This window comes from Azolla caroliniana, unplaced genomic scaffold (assembly GCF_043228905.1).
Source record: "Azolla caroliniana isolate FFs.n. ecotype wild unplaced genomic scaffold, voAzoCaro1.0.p SCAF_14, whole genome shotgun sequence".
NCBI lineage: Eukaryota > Viridiplantae > Streptophyta > Polypodiopsida > Salviniales > Salviniaceae > Azolla > Azolla caroliniana.
In genome coordinates this window covers 9,612,543-9,627,234 of record NW_028230449.1, presented here as the reverse complement: position 1 = coordinate 9,627,234, position 14,692 = coordinate 9,612,543, and the positions used below count along the sequence as shown (strand labels likewise).

General features: G+C 40.8%; 1 protein-coding gene across 1 annotated transcript; it reads left to right on the top strand.

The window, feature by feature from the left end:
- The first annotated feature begins 10,470 nt into the window (after window positions 1-10,470).
- LOC147855414 (NAC domain-containing protein 72-like) lies at window positions 10,471-13,333 on the top strand. Its single transcript, XM_087330264.1, has 3 exons — window positions 10,471-10,893; window positions 11,616-11,902; window positions 12,143-13,333. Exons 1-3 carry the CDS (start codon window positions 10,674-10,676, stop codon window positions 12,809-12,811), a joined length of 1,176 nt encoding a protein of 391 aa, XP_087186390.1. The 5' UTR covers window positions 10,471-10,673; the 3' UTR covers window positions 12,812-13,333.
- The last annotated feature ends 1,359 nt before the right edge of the window (window positions 13,334-14,692 follow it).

The following is a 14,692-nucleotide window of genomic DNA, read 5'->3' as shown; positions in this document are numbered from 1 at the left end:
CATTCGGATGTGTGGGGACTGGCACAAAACGTGAGTCTCGGTGGAAGTCGTTACTTTGTAACCTTCATCGATGATTTCACTCGGCACACGTGGGCATGCACGATCGCAAAGAAGAGCGAAGTTTTCGCATGTTTCCTGGAGGTAAAGAGCCTCGCGAAAAGGGAAATAGGGCGTAAAATGAAATGCCTACGGTCTGATGGCGGGAAGGAATACTTCTCTGACCAATTCACATGTTATCTACAGAAGGAGGGAATTCGACGCGAATTCTCATGTAGATATACGCCGGAGCAGAACGGCGTAGCTGAGCGGAAGAATCGGACGATTGAAGAAGCGGCCAGGGAAATGCTTGAAGAGAAGCATATGCTGAAATTCTATTGGGCTGAAGCCGTGAAGACGGTTGTCTACTTGCAAAATCGGACTTCTGCCTATGGAGGAGTGTCGCCAAATGAATTGTATTTCAGGAAGAAGCCGAACTTCGCACACTTGAGGATTTTCGACAGCATTGCGTATGTGCACATGCCGAAGGAGTAAAGGAGGAAGTTGGATGCCAAAGCCGAGAAATGTATCTTGGTCGGCTATTCAGACGAGCAAAAGGGGTATAAGTGTTATGTCGAATTTGACAAGTTCGCTTCGTGGTACTTGCCTTCCCCTCCAGAACCTTATGACTCCATTCCGATTTCTGAAGAAGAGATCAACGAGGCTGAAATGCCTCCGCATGATGAGGACGTCGGAGCTCTGAGAGAGAGTCCGATCTCATTTCAGCTAAGCGGGCCGAATGAGGGGTTGGGCTGAGATGGCCAACCAAATGATGAGAAGGCGAGCAGTGGAGACTCGGCCGTGATGTCCCCATGTAAAGAACCGAGGAGACGGTTTACGCGCAAGGAGAAGGGGAAGAAGAAGACGCTGGAATACGATTTCGGTAGTGCCGAGTCAGTTCGAAGTGAATCTAACCTCAAGCCAGTCCAGAAGGAACCTCCACGGAAGAGGTCGAAATCGACCGAAAAGCTCCCGAAATCGGGTAATCACGAATTACGCCAATCTACCCGCCAGAAGAATCCTATAAAGAGGTACGGTTATAATGAGTACATGGCGCACCATTACGTGTACATGATGCGAGTGGCGGAAGTGCGTGAGCTGGAGAGCTACGTAGAAGCGACGGAAGACGCAAATTGGCGTGCTGCGATGGACGAAGAGATGCGCGCCTTAACACAGAACGAGATATGGGACCTAGTTGACGCTCTGAAGGGTGTAAAGTCGATCGGATGCAGATGGGTGTATAAGGTGAAATACAACACCGATGGCTCTATCAACTACTACAAGGCCCGTTTAGCTGCTAAAGGCTACGCGTAGAAGCACAGTGTGGATTATGATGAGACCTTCGCACCTGTCGCAAAGATTCCTATCGTGTGAGTCCTGCTAGCCGTAGCAGAGGCAAAGGGGTGGCACTTACATCAGATGGATGTAAAGAACGCGTTCCTGGAAGGTGATCTTGAGGAGCAGGTGTACATGATACAGCCCCACGGATTTCTATCCGAACAAAACACCTCGGCATTTTGCCGATTGAAGAAGTCCTTATAGAGACTAAAGCAAGCCCCATGAGCTTGGAACGCAAAGATTATCCAACAGTTGCGCAGGATGGGGTTTGCGCCATCGAAATCAGACTCTTCTCTATTTGTTTGGCAATGTCAATATGGACCGGTCAGCCTACTCTTGTACGTTGATGATTTAGTCATCGTCGGTGCCGACCTGAACGAAATCCGCCGCGTGAAGTCTCAGCTTGTGGCATCGTTTGAAATGAAGGATCTCGGAGACCTTCATTACTTCCTCGAGATCGAAGTGATCCGTACCCCCGAAGGCATATTGATCAGCCAGTGTCATTACGCGCTGAATATGCTCTTCAAGTTCGGGATGGCAAACTGTAAGCCCATCTCAACCCCTCTGGATAGAAACGCAAAGCTTCGCCGAGATTCGGGGAAGGCGTGTGACCTGACACGATTCCGAAAGATTGTCGGAAGCCTTATCTATCTAACGATTACTCGGCCGAATCTTAGCTATCTAGTCGGCCTAATTAGTCAATTCCTGTCGCAGCCTACGGCTGAACACTTTCAGTGTGCGCAACGGATACTGTGTTATGTCAACGGCACGAAAGACATGGCGTTGTTTTATCGGGCAGGCGTAGCCGAACAATTAGTTGGCTACACGGATGCCGATTGGGCCGGAAACGCTAGTGATAGTAGATCCACATCTAGATATGCATTCTCATTAGGAAGTGCAGCGATCACATGGAGCAGCAAAAAGCAGCCGACAGTAGCACTGTCGAGCACGGAGGCCGAATATACAGGAGCGACTGTCGCTACGTGCGAAGTCATTTGGCTAAAACGGCTATTACGGAATCTGCATGTAGAGGTGTATGATCCGATGATGATCTATTGTGACAACCTCAACAGTATCCACCTTGTGAAAAACCCCGTGTTCCACGCCCGGACCAAGCACATTGAGGTGCATTACCATTTTGTCCATGAGTAGGTCCTTTCAAGAGAAGTCGAATTGGTGCATGTTTCGACTGATCGGCAAATTGCCGACATCTTCACAAAACCTCTTGGTCTCAACAAGTTACGACATTTCTCGGGTGCGCTTATCTCTCAACAGTACTTCTACGCACTGGGTTACGCTAGAGATTTCGAATTTTGAATAAAATCATTTGCCAAATTCTCCTCTATATAGGCTTGAAGGACTTCTAACTCGGTTGGTGACAAGTTGTAGATCGGGCCCCATGGTGGCTCTTTTCCCAGTTGTAAATCAATGGGGCAATCATACGATCGGTGGTGAGGAAGCATATTGGCTTGTACCTTATCGAACACATCGGCATAATGATGATACTTCTCTGGAAGTTGAACTGTGGACTCCTCTTTAGTGGTGTCAGAAGGATTTACTTATACTGTGACTTCAGACAAACATTGCTTCCTTGTGTCCTTCCTCACGCAATTGACGTAGTGAAATGGTTGCAATCCTATGAGTAGATCCCTAGATTTCTCTTGTTCTCCAATCTATGTTTGGGTTATGTAATTCGAACCATGGTAACCCCAAGACAATTGGATGGTCTGGACTACTAATTATATTAAATGATACTACACACACCAAGTTATCTAGGACAACCCGAATCAGCTCTTACTCTTCTACTATTTTTCCGGAAGTAATGGGATGACCATCAATAACTACAGATGTTGTGTAAGAAAGTTTTCTTAGGGATATCTGATGAGCTTGGGCAAAATTCCTATCCATAAAGCAAGAGTTGACTCCGGAATCTAAGAGTGCTAAGACATGTACTGGAGGAATACTTTTAGTACTAACCATTACTTGAGCTAAGAACACATTGTTAACTTGCTTAGAGGAAATGGAACCACTAATGGGTTGCACAGATCTAGGGTTGTCCAACCAAACGGCTCCTATTTTGGTTGGACTTAATCGTTTAACTCTTCATCTAGTTGACTAAGGATTTCAAATTTGTTTGAAAGGCTTGGGCTATTAGTACTATTAGGACTATCAGATATTCCTATTGAAATAGACTCCGATTTAGTACAATTAGAACTAGCGACTATTTGGTTTACCTATCTTCTTGGCCTATGGGGACAGTTCACCGCAATATGCCCTGGTCCACCGCAATAGAGACATAATCTATTTGCTCGGCGTCGCTGCTTTTCCTCTTTCAATAATGGTCCATGACAACGTGTGGTGTCAATTTCCATCGGAGTTGGAGTATTTGCTGGAGACACATTATATGACTCCCTTGGAAAAGGTTATGCTACAATTGAGGCGTAGGTTGGCTTTGATCTTGTCCTTGGCATCTGGAACGAACGTTCCGAACATCATTCGAAAAGACGGTTATCCCATTGCACTATGCGACTGATTGCTTCTGTCAATGACTTTGGCTCTTCGGGGAAAGTTAAGAGTAAATCCTTGACATCATTATGTAGGCCAAAACGAAATTGCTCCATTAATGCCTGGTCATCCCAAGGAATATCAGTGGCGAGAAGACGGAAATCCGCAGCATAAGCCGAGGCTAGCCGCTCACCTTGGCACAATCTTCGGATTTTGTCGATAGTCGTCCTAACACTATCGGTATCTCCAAAACAAGCTTTAAACTCGCTAATAAACTCTTCGAAATTATTTAACAAGGGAGAGTTTTTTCTAACAGGGGGGCGAACCATGCCAAAGCCGTGCCACTAAGTAGCGTGTCTACTAGTCCCACTCATGATACATCAGTGGGATATCAAGAAGGATGCATTTGAATCACTAAGAGTACCTGATTAAGAAAACCTCTAAACTATGATCGGGTCCCATCAAATTTCATAGGAAGTTTGATCTTGGGTTCTTTGTGAGTTCCTTGAGTGGTTGATCCTTGTTGTAGTAGTGATACAATAGTCGCTTCAAGTTGTTGTACACGTAACGTCAGCTCCTTGTGTTGTTGTTGTTTTTCTAAAGCTATTTGTTGAAGATCCCCCAACAGACGGTGATTTTCTTGTTCTAGTGCTACAAACTTCTCTTTTAAGCATTGAAACTCCGAGAAAACAGATAGGTATTCCTGAGCGCTAATAGTTTCCATTTTACTAGGGAGGATAAGAGGATTAGTATGAAAGGAAGGAGGGGTAAGAGGATGAGGGAAAATAGGTTCAAACTATCTGGAACAGTACTAAAGCAGAGAGGGAATTAGTACTAAAAGATGTGAATTAATACAAAGAGAGAGAAAATGATGTAGAACTCACGAGAGAAGGAGAGAGGAGAGAGAGAGAATGATGATAACAAAAGATATATTATATTATATGAAGAGTAAGTACAAGAATAGCTATGAGGCATAAGACTGGCGTTGAACCGATTTGGTTCAAAATAATGCCTTGTGCCTCCTTTTATAGTGTTTTCAGGAGTACTCCTGAAGTTTCTAGAATGTTCCAGAGAAATCTGGAAATATACATCAATTTTCTATAGTGAAATAATAAATGAAAATAATATCTTTCGTATTACAATATATAGTTTAATGGCAAGGGCTCGACCCATGTAACATAAGGTCATGGGTTCGAATATTGCCATATCATGACATTTGTCGAAGCATTGTCTTACTCATTTCTTTGCACCCGGATATATGACACGGCAACTGGTTGTGGCCAGTTTCGATCCTAACAAAGTGGTATCAGAGCGATGGACGAACATTTCAGTGGAATGTTCAAGTTAACTGGCTCCAACTACTCAGTATGGAAGTTGAGGATGCGAGATATGCGTGTATGCAAAGACTTGTGGTTGCCGGTGTAATACGGTAAGACGAACCTAGACAAGATCAATGCATCGACTTGTAAAGTCATGCATCTGAAGTCGGTTGCATACATAAGGTGTTTTATAGACATGAGTCTATGTACCACAACTTTGATGAAGAGACAAGTGTCGATGTCCTTTGGAAGAAGATTGGTGTGATGTTTGAAAACAAGAACGTTGTGAATAGAGTCTCGGTTTTCAGAAAGATCGTGAAACTCTGGTATCATGATAGCTCCAGCATGGCGGAACATATTAGTGCATTCCAAGGACTAATGAATCAAACCACCTCTCTAGAAGTACCTCTCGCCGACGAGGTACTAGTATTGTTGTTGCTGCAATCCCTTTCGGACAGTTGGGAAACACTCATTGTCACATTCAGCAATGCCAGACTAGAAGGGAAGCATTAATACGTAGAGCAGGTGAAGTCAACCTTACTAAACGAGGAAGTTGGCTGGAAGGATAGAGAGTCCATTGCTGACCCAAAGGCCTTGGTCACGGAAAGTGACACAAATCGAGGAAGAGGCCAAAATCGAAGTCCCCAGAATCGAGATAAGATGGGGACAAGGTTGAAGTCGAGGGGAAGCCCCGTGTGCTTCTATTATGGGAAGTCGGGGCATTTCTAAAAGAATAGCCAACATTTTCGAAAGGAAAAAGGAGGAGCCGACGGTGTGCAGCCGAAGAAGATTTCGGACAACAAGAAGACGTTGGCTATCGCGACAAGTGAGGAGGAGTTGTTGCTCATCAGTGAGCAAAACAAAGTGAACCTTTTCGGCGATGAATAGACATGGGTGTTCGATTTGAGGTGCATCATTCCACCTAACCCCCGACCGGAAATGCTTCTCATCTTATAGAGCCGAAGTTCTCAAATCTGTAAAGATGGGAAATGAAGGAGCATGCTGAATTGTCGGCATAAGAGTTATGTGTTTGACAACATCAATCGGGTGTAGACTTGTGTTGAGAGATGTACAACACATTCTGTAAGGTCGATCGCATCTTATATTAGCCGGTTGGTTGGATGATGAAGGCTACACGAGTAGCATCTAGAACGACGTCATGAAGTTTTGCAAAGGAAGCCTAATTGTGGCCCGAGCCCAGAAGACGAACACATTGTACCCAATGCATGCTGGATTATGCCGAGAGGAAGTGAATGTGACAGTGGACGCAGTCAGTGAGTTGTGGCACAGGAGATTGTGTCACATGAGCGAGAAGGGGATGCAGAGACTTGCCGATGACAACCTCATTTCGGAGGTGAAGAACGCTTCCAAACTACCTCTCGTGAGCCTATTCCTCCATTGACTAGTGAACTTGGGGAGCTTATAGAACTAGATGATGAGCTTTTAGAGGGCCCCACGATAGCCAACCTAACTAGAGTGGATATCCATGCAAAGGATTTGGATGAGAGTCCTAAAAAGGAGGACGAGGACAACTATGAAGGCACCCTTAGTGCCATGTAAAAACTTGTAATTGATCTATATATCCCAAAACTATAAAAAAATATTCTTGTATAATTATTCTCACTATAAGCATACTGGATCATTATTGTTTATATAAATTTCTTCCTATTAATTATTCATATCTTTTACATTTTAATTGTAAGTTATGTCCAAAGTTTTATTTGAGAAGGAAGAATACATTTTGACTAGAGTGTTTACCTTATGCATTTCAATATTATAGTCTACAAATATGAATCATTGTTTGATACAATTGCAATGTTGTTAACGCCTTGAATTGTAATTATTATGTGTTTGCTATAGTTGGATGTACATCACGTTTACTTTAGGACATGTCTTACTTTAATTTGATGGATTATTCTTTCCACTGAGCGGACTCACACTCGTGTCATTTTAGAGAATAGTTTATACCCAAATGTTTATCAAACACACTAAAGACCATGTAAAAGTGAACCTGTGGAATTGACCATGTCAAGTTCAATCTATGGCTTCTAAATTGGTGCACATAATCCCCATGGATTACATCCTCCAATAGAATATCGAATACAACAAAAGTCATTTTACAAGCCTAAATACTTATAATGCACCAAGATTCTATCAGCTTGTTATCAAATGCGTATACCATGTTCATATGGTGGGATTTGGCACCATTTTATATCTAGGCATAATTGACCTACTTCATTATCCAAAAAGTTTCCTAATTTAATAGTGAATCAAATAACCTTTAAAATGTCTCAAATGCCCAAACATTTGATTGTGATTGTATTAATTAGATTTGGTTTATTAAATTCATCGACTTCAGAAATGTTCTAGAAACTACATGTTCAATAGATTTCTACCAACTTCTTGAATCAATTAGTCATTTGTGATGTTTCTACACTTAGAAACATTTGGTTCCTAGAAACATCAAACTTATAATTAATCAATCCAAACGCATTCATTTAAACAACTTGTTGATGTTTTAAAATTTGAGTATTTTATCTGGTTTGAAGAACATGTGATACTGGTGTATCAAGTTATTGTACATAGACTGAAATTGCATAATTGTAGAAGGAATCTAAAAGTGGAATGCGCGATCCTTCCACTTCTGAATGCGAACGTGTTTTATTCGGCCCATGCCGATTGAAGAAAACAGTCGATCAGTTTATCATCTCTTTGTCTAACATGTACTTTGTTTGCTACAAATTCTTTGATGTATACGCCCCTTACGAGGCAGTGTCGAATACAAGTATATATAACGGCCATATTCACATTATCCCATTTGGACAAACTAAAATAGGCTACATTTGTAGTTAGCTCAAAGGGCAGATGCCCTAGTTCAGTAGTATACAACTAAACTTGTAATTAGTTTGTATGATGATGAATGTCACCATTCTTTCTGTTGTAATATTTGGATAATATAGTTACATATTTGTGTGCCTCTTTATCTCTTTCTTCCTATTAATCTTCTTGATCTTGCAGTTTGTCTTAGTTCTATTCTGTTCATCATGTATACATCCAACAACTTGTTGTGCTTGAGTATATACAATACTGATTTGTTATCCAATCGCTGACGACCTTGTCCACAACATGTTGGATGTAAAATACAAAAGAATCATAAAGGCAAAATTCTTTCATCTGGTTCTATAGTTGACATAAAAAATGGTTCAAAAGATGGAGTGTAGTAAACCTCTAAGAGATTTAAGTGATGCTACGAAGTATGCAGTTATTGAATAAAGGTTAATGGAATCACTAAGGAAGAAAGAATTCAGAAGATGCAAAAAAAGGACAAAATATAAGGCAAGAAACTCTATTGGTCGTATTCAAGGATATCTCACCATTGAAGTGAGTATAATTAACACTTGTAGAGCCCTGACACTCCTTCACGCTTGATCACACCAGGTAGGTGTTGAAGTTGAACTATGGCAGTGAAAACCGTCAAGCCTAGAGGCATGTAAGGTACGATATGAAGAGCTAGTAGAGGATGAGTATCACTAGCTAGCTTGTTGCATGCTCCACATGCAGGTGCAATTCGTGAAAACTATGGTGACATACAAATTTCACTATGGTGACATACTTAGAGGGTGTATGATAAACACTCTCCTAAGGAGCTAATTAGTCCTTTTATGCTTATATGCTTGGTTTCCAACCATTTCAACCTCAAGTGGCACATGATTTATGGCAAGGGATTCACTATTGGGTTGGTGACAAATTTGATGTCATTGATGATTCTTGTGCATAATTTTGCTGGAGGGTGTTATCGAATGATTCTTGTGCACAATTTGGTTGGAGGGTGTCATTGATGATTCTTGTGCATAATTTGGTTGGGGAGGGTGTCGGTACTTTAGCATTCATATTGATGCTGAAAAAACCTTATCATCATATGTGAATTGTCAATGGAAAGATATTAGCGAGAAGATTCCAGAACATTGAGGATAGCTCAGTTTGGAGTTATGGTGGGGGATGAATGTTGGCAAATCCGTAGCATGTACAACGCTCAGTAATTGGTCAGTCATTGGAAATGTGGACGTACAACAGCTACTACTAATGAGAGGATTCCAGGGCATTTGTGGATCGCTCAATTTGAGCTCATGGGATTAAAGGTTATCGATCACCTTTTTCTCTCCAAAAAAGCAACTCCAGCTCCGAAGAAAGCGTCTTGTCTGTCCCATCCCATCCCATCTCGGTTAAGAGGGATCCATCCATCCATCCATCACTTGTAGTTGTGAATATTCAAATCATATGCGTAAAAGTACCCGGCCCCCCCCAGTAGGGGGGGGGGGGGGGGGATCAGATCGGCCAAAGGCTGCTAGGAACGTTATGCCAAGCATTAATCAATGAATCAAACAACCAGCATGAGCACAACACAGCAGAAGAGAAAGGAAGGGGAGAGATCAAGTTACATTTAATGACAACTTTTATCTCTGAGATGGAAGGAAGGAAGGAAGGAAGGGCACCCCTACCTCACCTGAGGCAGACAGGCATGCGTTTACTTTTAAATGATTGAGACTATAATTGAGCTAATAACAACAACAGCAATAATAATAATAATAATAATAATAATAATAATCAACATAATGATAGTGACTGCATAATAATGATAAGGGGGCGTGTGTGTGTGTGTGTGTGTGTGTGTGTGTGTGTGAGAGAGAGAGAGAGAGAGAGAGAGAGAGAGTGGATGGAGGAGTGAAAGGGGGATCTGGAGGAGTAAAAAAAGAGACGAGAAAAGAGGAAAAGGGACTCAGCGAGGAAAATGAGCGAAGAATGGGAAAATACGATGGATGGATGGATCATTGGGAATGAGAGAGAGACAGAGAAGAGAGAGAAAGTCAGAGAGAGGAAAAGAAAGGCGGGGGGAGGGGGGGGGGGGGGGAGGAGAGCAGCGGGTCATCACGTTGACGTGAGTTGTGACGTCACGGGTGCACGTGCCAAAATTATGATGGAGCAGCCAGAGATAAGTGTAGAAAGAGAGAGGTCCTCTCTCTCTCTCTCTCCCTCTCTCTCTCTCTCTCTCTCTCTCTGTCTTTTGTTTGGACGGTCTCGACAGGGGTTTAGGTTTGGATTGGACGCCACGTTTCCATATTTACTCTCTCTCTACTACATCTCTCGTTTACATATACATATATATATGTATGTATGTATGTATATGTATCTGATAAAAAAAAGGCCCTAAGACGCCCACCTGGAGCATACAATACAATATATGTTTGGGTTTGATCCCCTACTCCGCTGCCGCTTTGCTTTGTTTGCCGTGCATGATCATCATTATTAGTCTCTGAGAGAGAAGGAGAGACAGACAGAGCGAGAGCACCAATCCAATCTTTTTGTTTTGTTTTTGTTTTGTTTTTGGGTTGATTTTGCATGAGAGAGGTAGATAAGTAAGATAGATAGATAGATAGATTAATCTAACAGAGAGGGAGAGAGACAGAGAGACAGAGCATGAATAATGGTGGTGTGAAGAGCAGCAGCGGTGGGTGTTGGTCGCAGAGGAGAGGGCCTCCCAGTGACCAACTCCAACTGCCCGCTGGTTTCCGGTTCTACCCATCGGATGAGGAGCTGGTGGTCCATTACCTGAGCCGCAGAGCCCATTCCCAACCTTTCCATGTGCCCATCATCGCAGAAATCGATCTTTACAAGTTCGACCCATGGGATCTCCCAGGTACTCACTCACTCTCTCACTACTTCCTTCTTCCTACTGCCTCCTCTTTCTGAATTCCTTCTTTTGCACCTTCTCACCATTAATCTCACTCTTGGGCTCATCATTATATTCCTGTTACCAACATTCCGTTTCGGGTACTAAACTTAAAAAAAGAGTTCAATTAGGGTTTGGTATTCAAGATTCCTCCATTAGGGTAAGGCTCACCATTTGGTGGGACTATGTCTTCACCTTGCGTTGTTATATATATATGTATGTATGTATGTATGTATGTATGTATACACACCTTGGGTCAAGCTGATCGTTGCTATTTAGAGCCTTTTGCAGGTTTCCGATGATTTGGTCCAATCCGCCCCCCTTTTTTGGAATTGCTCCTTGTTAGGAGGAGGATAGGATGGGTAACCTTGACTTTGCCTACATGTTTTGCTTGCTTATCAGTTTCTCCATTCTCATTCTAGGCCATGGGTCCCAAGTTATTCTATATGTTCTAAGCATCAGAGTAACCTTCTTCATGGGATGGGGATGGGGCTTAAGTTCAAGGCCACTGCCGCCAATATGTGATTCATGAACTCTAATCATTGGGGTTGGGTTAGGTTTGCGGTTAGATCCAATCGGGATTATATGTGTTTACACACTAATTTCGATAACTGGGTTAGGTACTTACTAACACGTCGTAATTGTTGCATGTGTGTTATTGATTGGTTTACTGTATTATTATTGTGTAGAGAAAGCTTTGTTTGGTGAGAAGGAGTGGTATTTCTTTAGCCCAAGAGATAGGAAGTATCCAAATGGGTCAAGGCCAAACCGCGCAGCAGGGTCAGGATATTGGAAGGCCACAGGTACTGACAAATCTATTAGCATCCATGGAGGGAAACAAAAAGTTGGAGTAAAGAAGGCCCTTGTATTCTACACTGGGAAAGCCCCCAAAGGCGACAAAACTAATTGGATCATGCATGAGTATCGTCTTGCAGATGGTGCAGCAAAAGCAGCTAGAAGAAAGGGTAGCACAAGGGTAAGAAATCTTGCCTTTTACCATTTTCCATATCTATTTCATTGCATTGATCTAATCTTGTAATTCGAGTGTCTTATGGGTCTAGTAGGGAGTGCTTACTTTGTTGACACTACACTACCTAAGCAGCCTTTATTAAAAATATCTTACCCTAAAAAATGATTCTTATTTGCATTTGGTTTAGATAGCTTGGCTCAATAAATTGCACTAAACTTTTCTTTATTTTTTCCTCTATATGTATAGCTCGATGATTGGGTATTATGCCGGATATACAAGAAAATGCCTAGTGCAGCAAAGCTAGCAATGAAGGAAGAAAATGAAAGCAACAGATTCGAGGACATGCTTGAACCTCTACCCGACATTGATGAGAAAACAATGAATACATCAAAGCTAAGAACAAACTTTATGGTTTCACAATTAAACAACCATAATACCTTCAATGATGAGGAGATGATCTTTGGAAAACCAGAGACATTAGGGCCCATGCACTACAATTATAATTTAAATGGATTGAAACAAGGAGTACATATGACCACTTATGGGAGCTATCATGGGGCCAACAATCAAGAAGAAATATCCACAAACATGAATAATGCAATAAGCAAGGAAGCCATGTTGGTGAATGCCGTTACCCGAGACAATAAACAAAGACTCATGCTCCCAATGCCAAACTTGAGGACGCATAATTTTAGCTTGTACTCGTCTCAAACTAATAGCGCCATAGAAAGCCATGACTCTCCTGTTAACTCGTCAATTGTGGATGAGGATTCTAGTCTCCGAGATGAAAAACTCGCGACTAAAGTGAGCTCAGTAGGAACCATTCCAACTGATCATTCTTTGCAACTTCTTCTCGATGGTCTTCCTAGCCCTTTTAGCACTCGACTTGATTCTTTCCAACCTTTTTCATTTTAGAACCTAGTGTGAATATTGAGAATCATAGCTTACTTTACATCCCTAATGGAGCCTATCATAAACATCCATATTACGGCATGTGTAGTTAATCAAGATAAAGGAAAGGTCATCCCAGGTTTGTAGAAACCTGGGATGAAATATATGAACCTATTCATATACACTCTAATTATTTTCACCTATTATCAAAAGATTATGTTGAAAAATCTTAAGGTGTATTTGAAAATTTCCTCTTTTTCATAGGGATTTTATCATAAAATTGTTGTTTCCATTTTAGCACGAAGAATAATATTATACTAGAGCATGAGAGACACATTGGTGCCACAATCAGCAACACCATTTCTTCATGTCTTTCAATCAAGAAAAGACTCCCCATGTGTGATCTGAAGCACATTAACTAGATGCGAATGCGAAGAAATAAAAGATAGCAATCAATAATGTGTTGATGTATGCCATGGCATGTTCATCATAAACAAACCTTACTAGTAAACATGTCTTTATTTTAACTAGAAGAATCATGGTTTACATTGGTCGTTAGTTTAGCTAGGAGAATTCCAAATAATATTAAACTTGCTACAATGGCATGCATGATTTATGTTGATCTTTTGTTTAAACTAGTAGAATTCCAAATATCAAGAAAATAGGCTATGATGGATTCATAGTTTATGTTGATTTTAAGATTATTGCATAATTTATGTTGATATTTAGTTTAAAGTAGCAAAAGTTTAGACATCAAGGAAGTATGTTATAATGAATGCAACTTTATATTGGTCTTTAGTTTTAACTGGTAGAATCTAGATTTCAATGAAATGTGCTTCACTTATCTGGTGATTAATTTGATTTGTTACGTGATGAACATGTGGCCATAGCCAATGTGGAGAATATCCTCCTCATATATGCATTTGCAGGTGTGTAGGACGGTATGAGAATGAGTCCTTCTATTTGTGCTATTGAAAAGTATTAACATACATTGCCACGTTGATGCATTTTTACTCAAAGTCAAACTTTGAACTAGGAATTTTATAAGAAAAAGGTGACAACATTATGTTTAAAGCATGTATCCTTGAAACTTGTTGATCTTTATGAATCATTGGCATATAGAGGGTAACAAAGTCTATCAAACACACACAAAACATGTTTCCTTTGAATCCCTTCACAATGATGTGTAACTTTGAATATTATATGACCATCATTACGTTTATTTCTTTTGGAAATCATTGAATTTTAATGCACTTGCAACCAAGCCATCAGTTTCAATGCCACTGATACAAGGAAAATCTATTCGAATCATTTCAATGTCTGTATTTTCATCTATTTCCTAATCTGGATATTTTATTAGACATGTAAACTTAAAGATGTAATGAAGGTAACATGTGGAGTGACATTCAATGCATACATACCCACTAAAACATATTCAAGCTCATGTTCAAACTTCAAATATTAACATTTACTATTACGCATATTGTTACTATTGTAACCCATGTGTCTCATCAACCACTACTACCTATATCTTTGTATAATTCATCAACTACTTCTATGTTTCAAATTCTACAATACCATTGCACTTTCATATTCTACAATAACATTTCAAGCATCGGGTGCTGGATTCAGTGTATCTATTCTTTAAAGTCATCCATTAAGAGAAAACTTTTGGGTGTGCAAAACGCAAACTAAAATACTAAAGAATTTCGGGAGAGAAATGTCGATGTTGATATTTTAAAGCCATTAGAGGGAAAATGTTGATGACTAACATACATAGTTTCTATGAGGCCTACAATTGTATTTGTGCACATAACCTTATTGTTGCTAACCAAAAGCTTTATTACACATCATCACATTCACTTTAATTTTTTTAGATATGTCAATAAGCTAAAAATTATTGTG

Excerpts from the sequence above, each read along its gene's own strand:
- LOC147855414 (XM_087330264.1), top strand. The coding sequence starts at position 10,674 with ATGAATAATGGTGGTGTGAAGAGCAGCAGCGGTGGGTGTTGGTCGCAG. Across the intron at positions 10,894-11,615 it reads CGACCCATGGGATCTCCCAG|AGAAAGCTTTGTTTGGTGAG; the intron begins GTACTCACTCAC and ends ATTATTGTGTAG. Across the intron at positions 11,903-12,142 it reads GAAGAAAGGGTAGCACAAGG|CTCGATGATTGGGTATTATG; the intron begins GTAAGAAATCTT and ends CTATATGTATAG.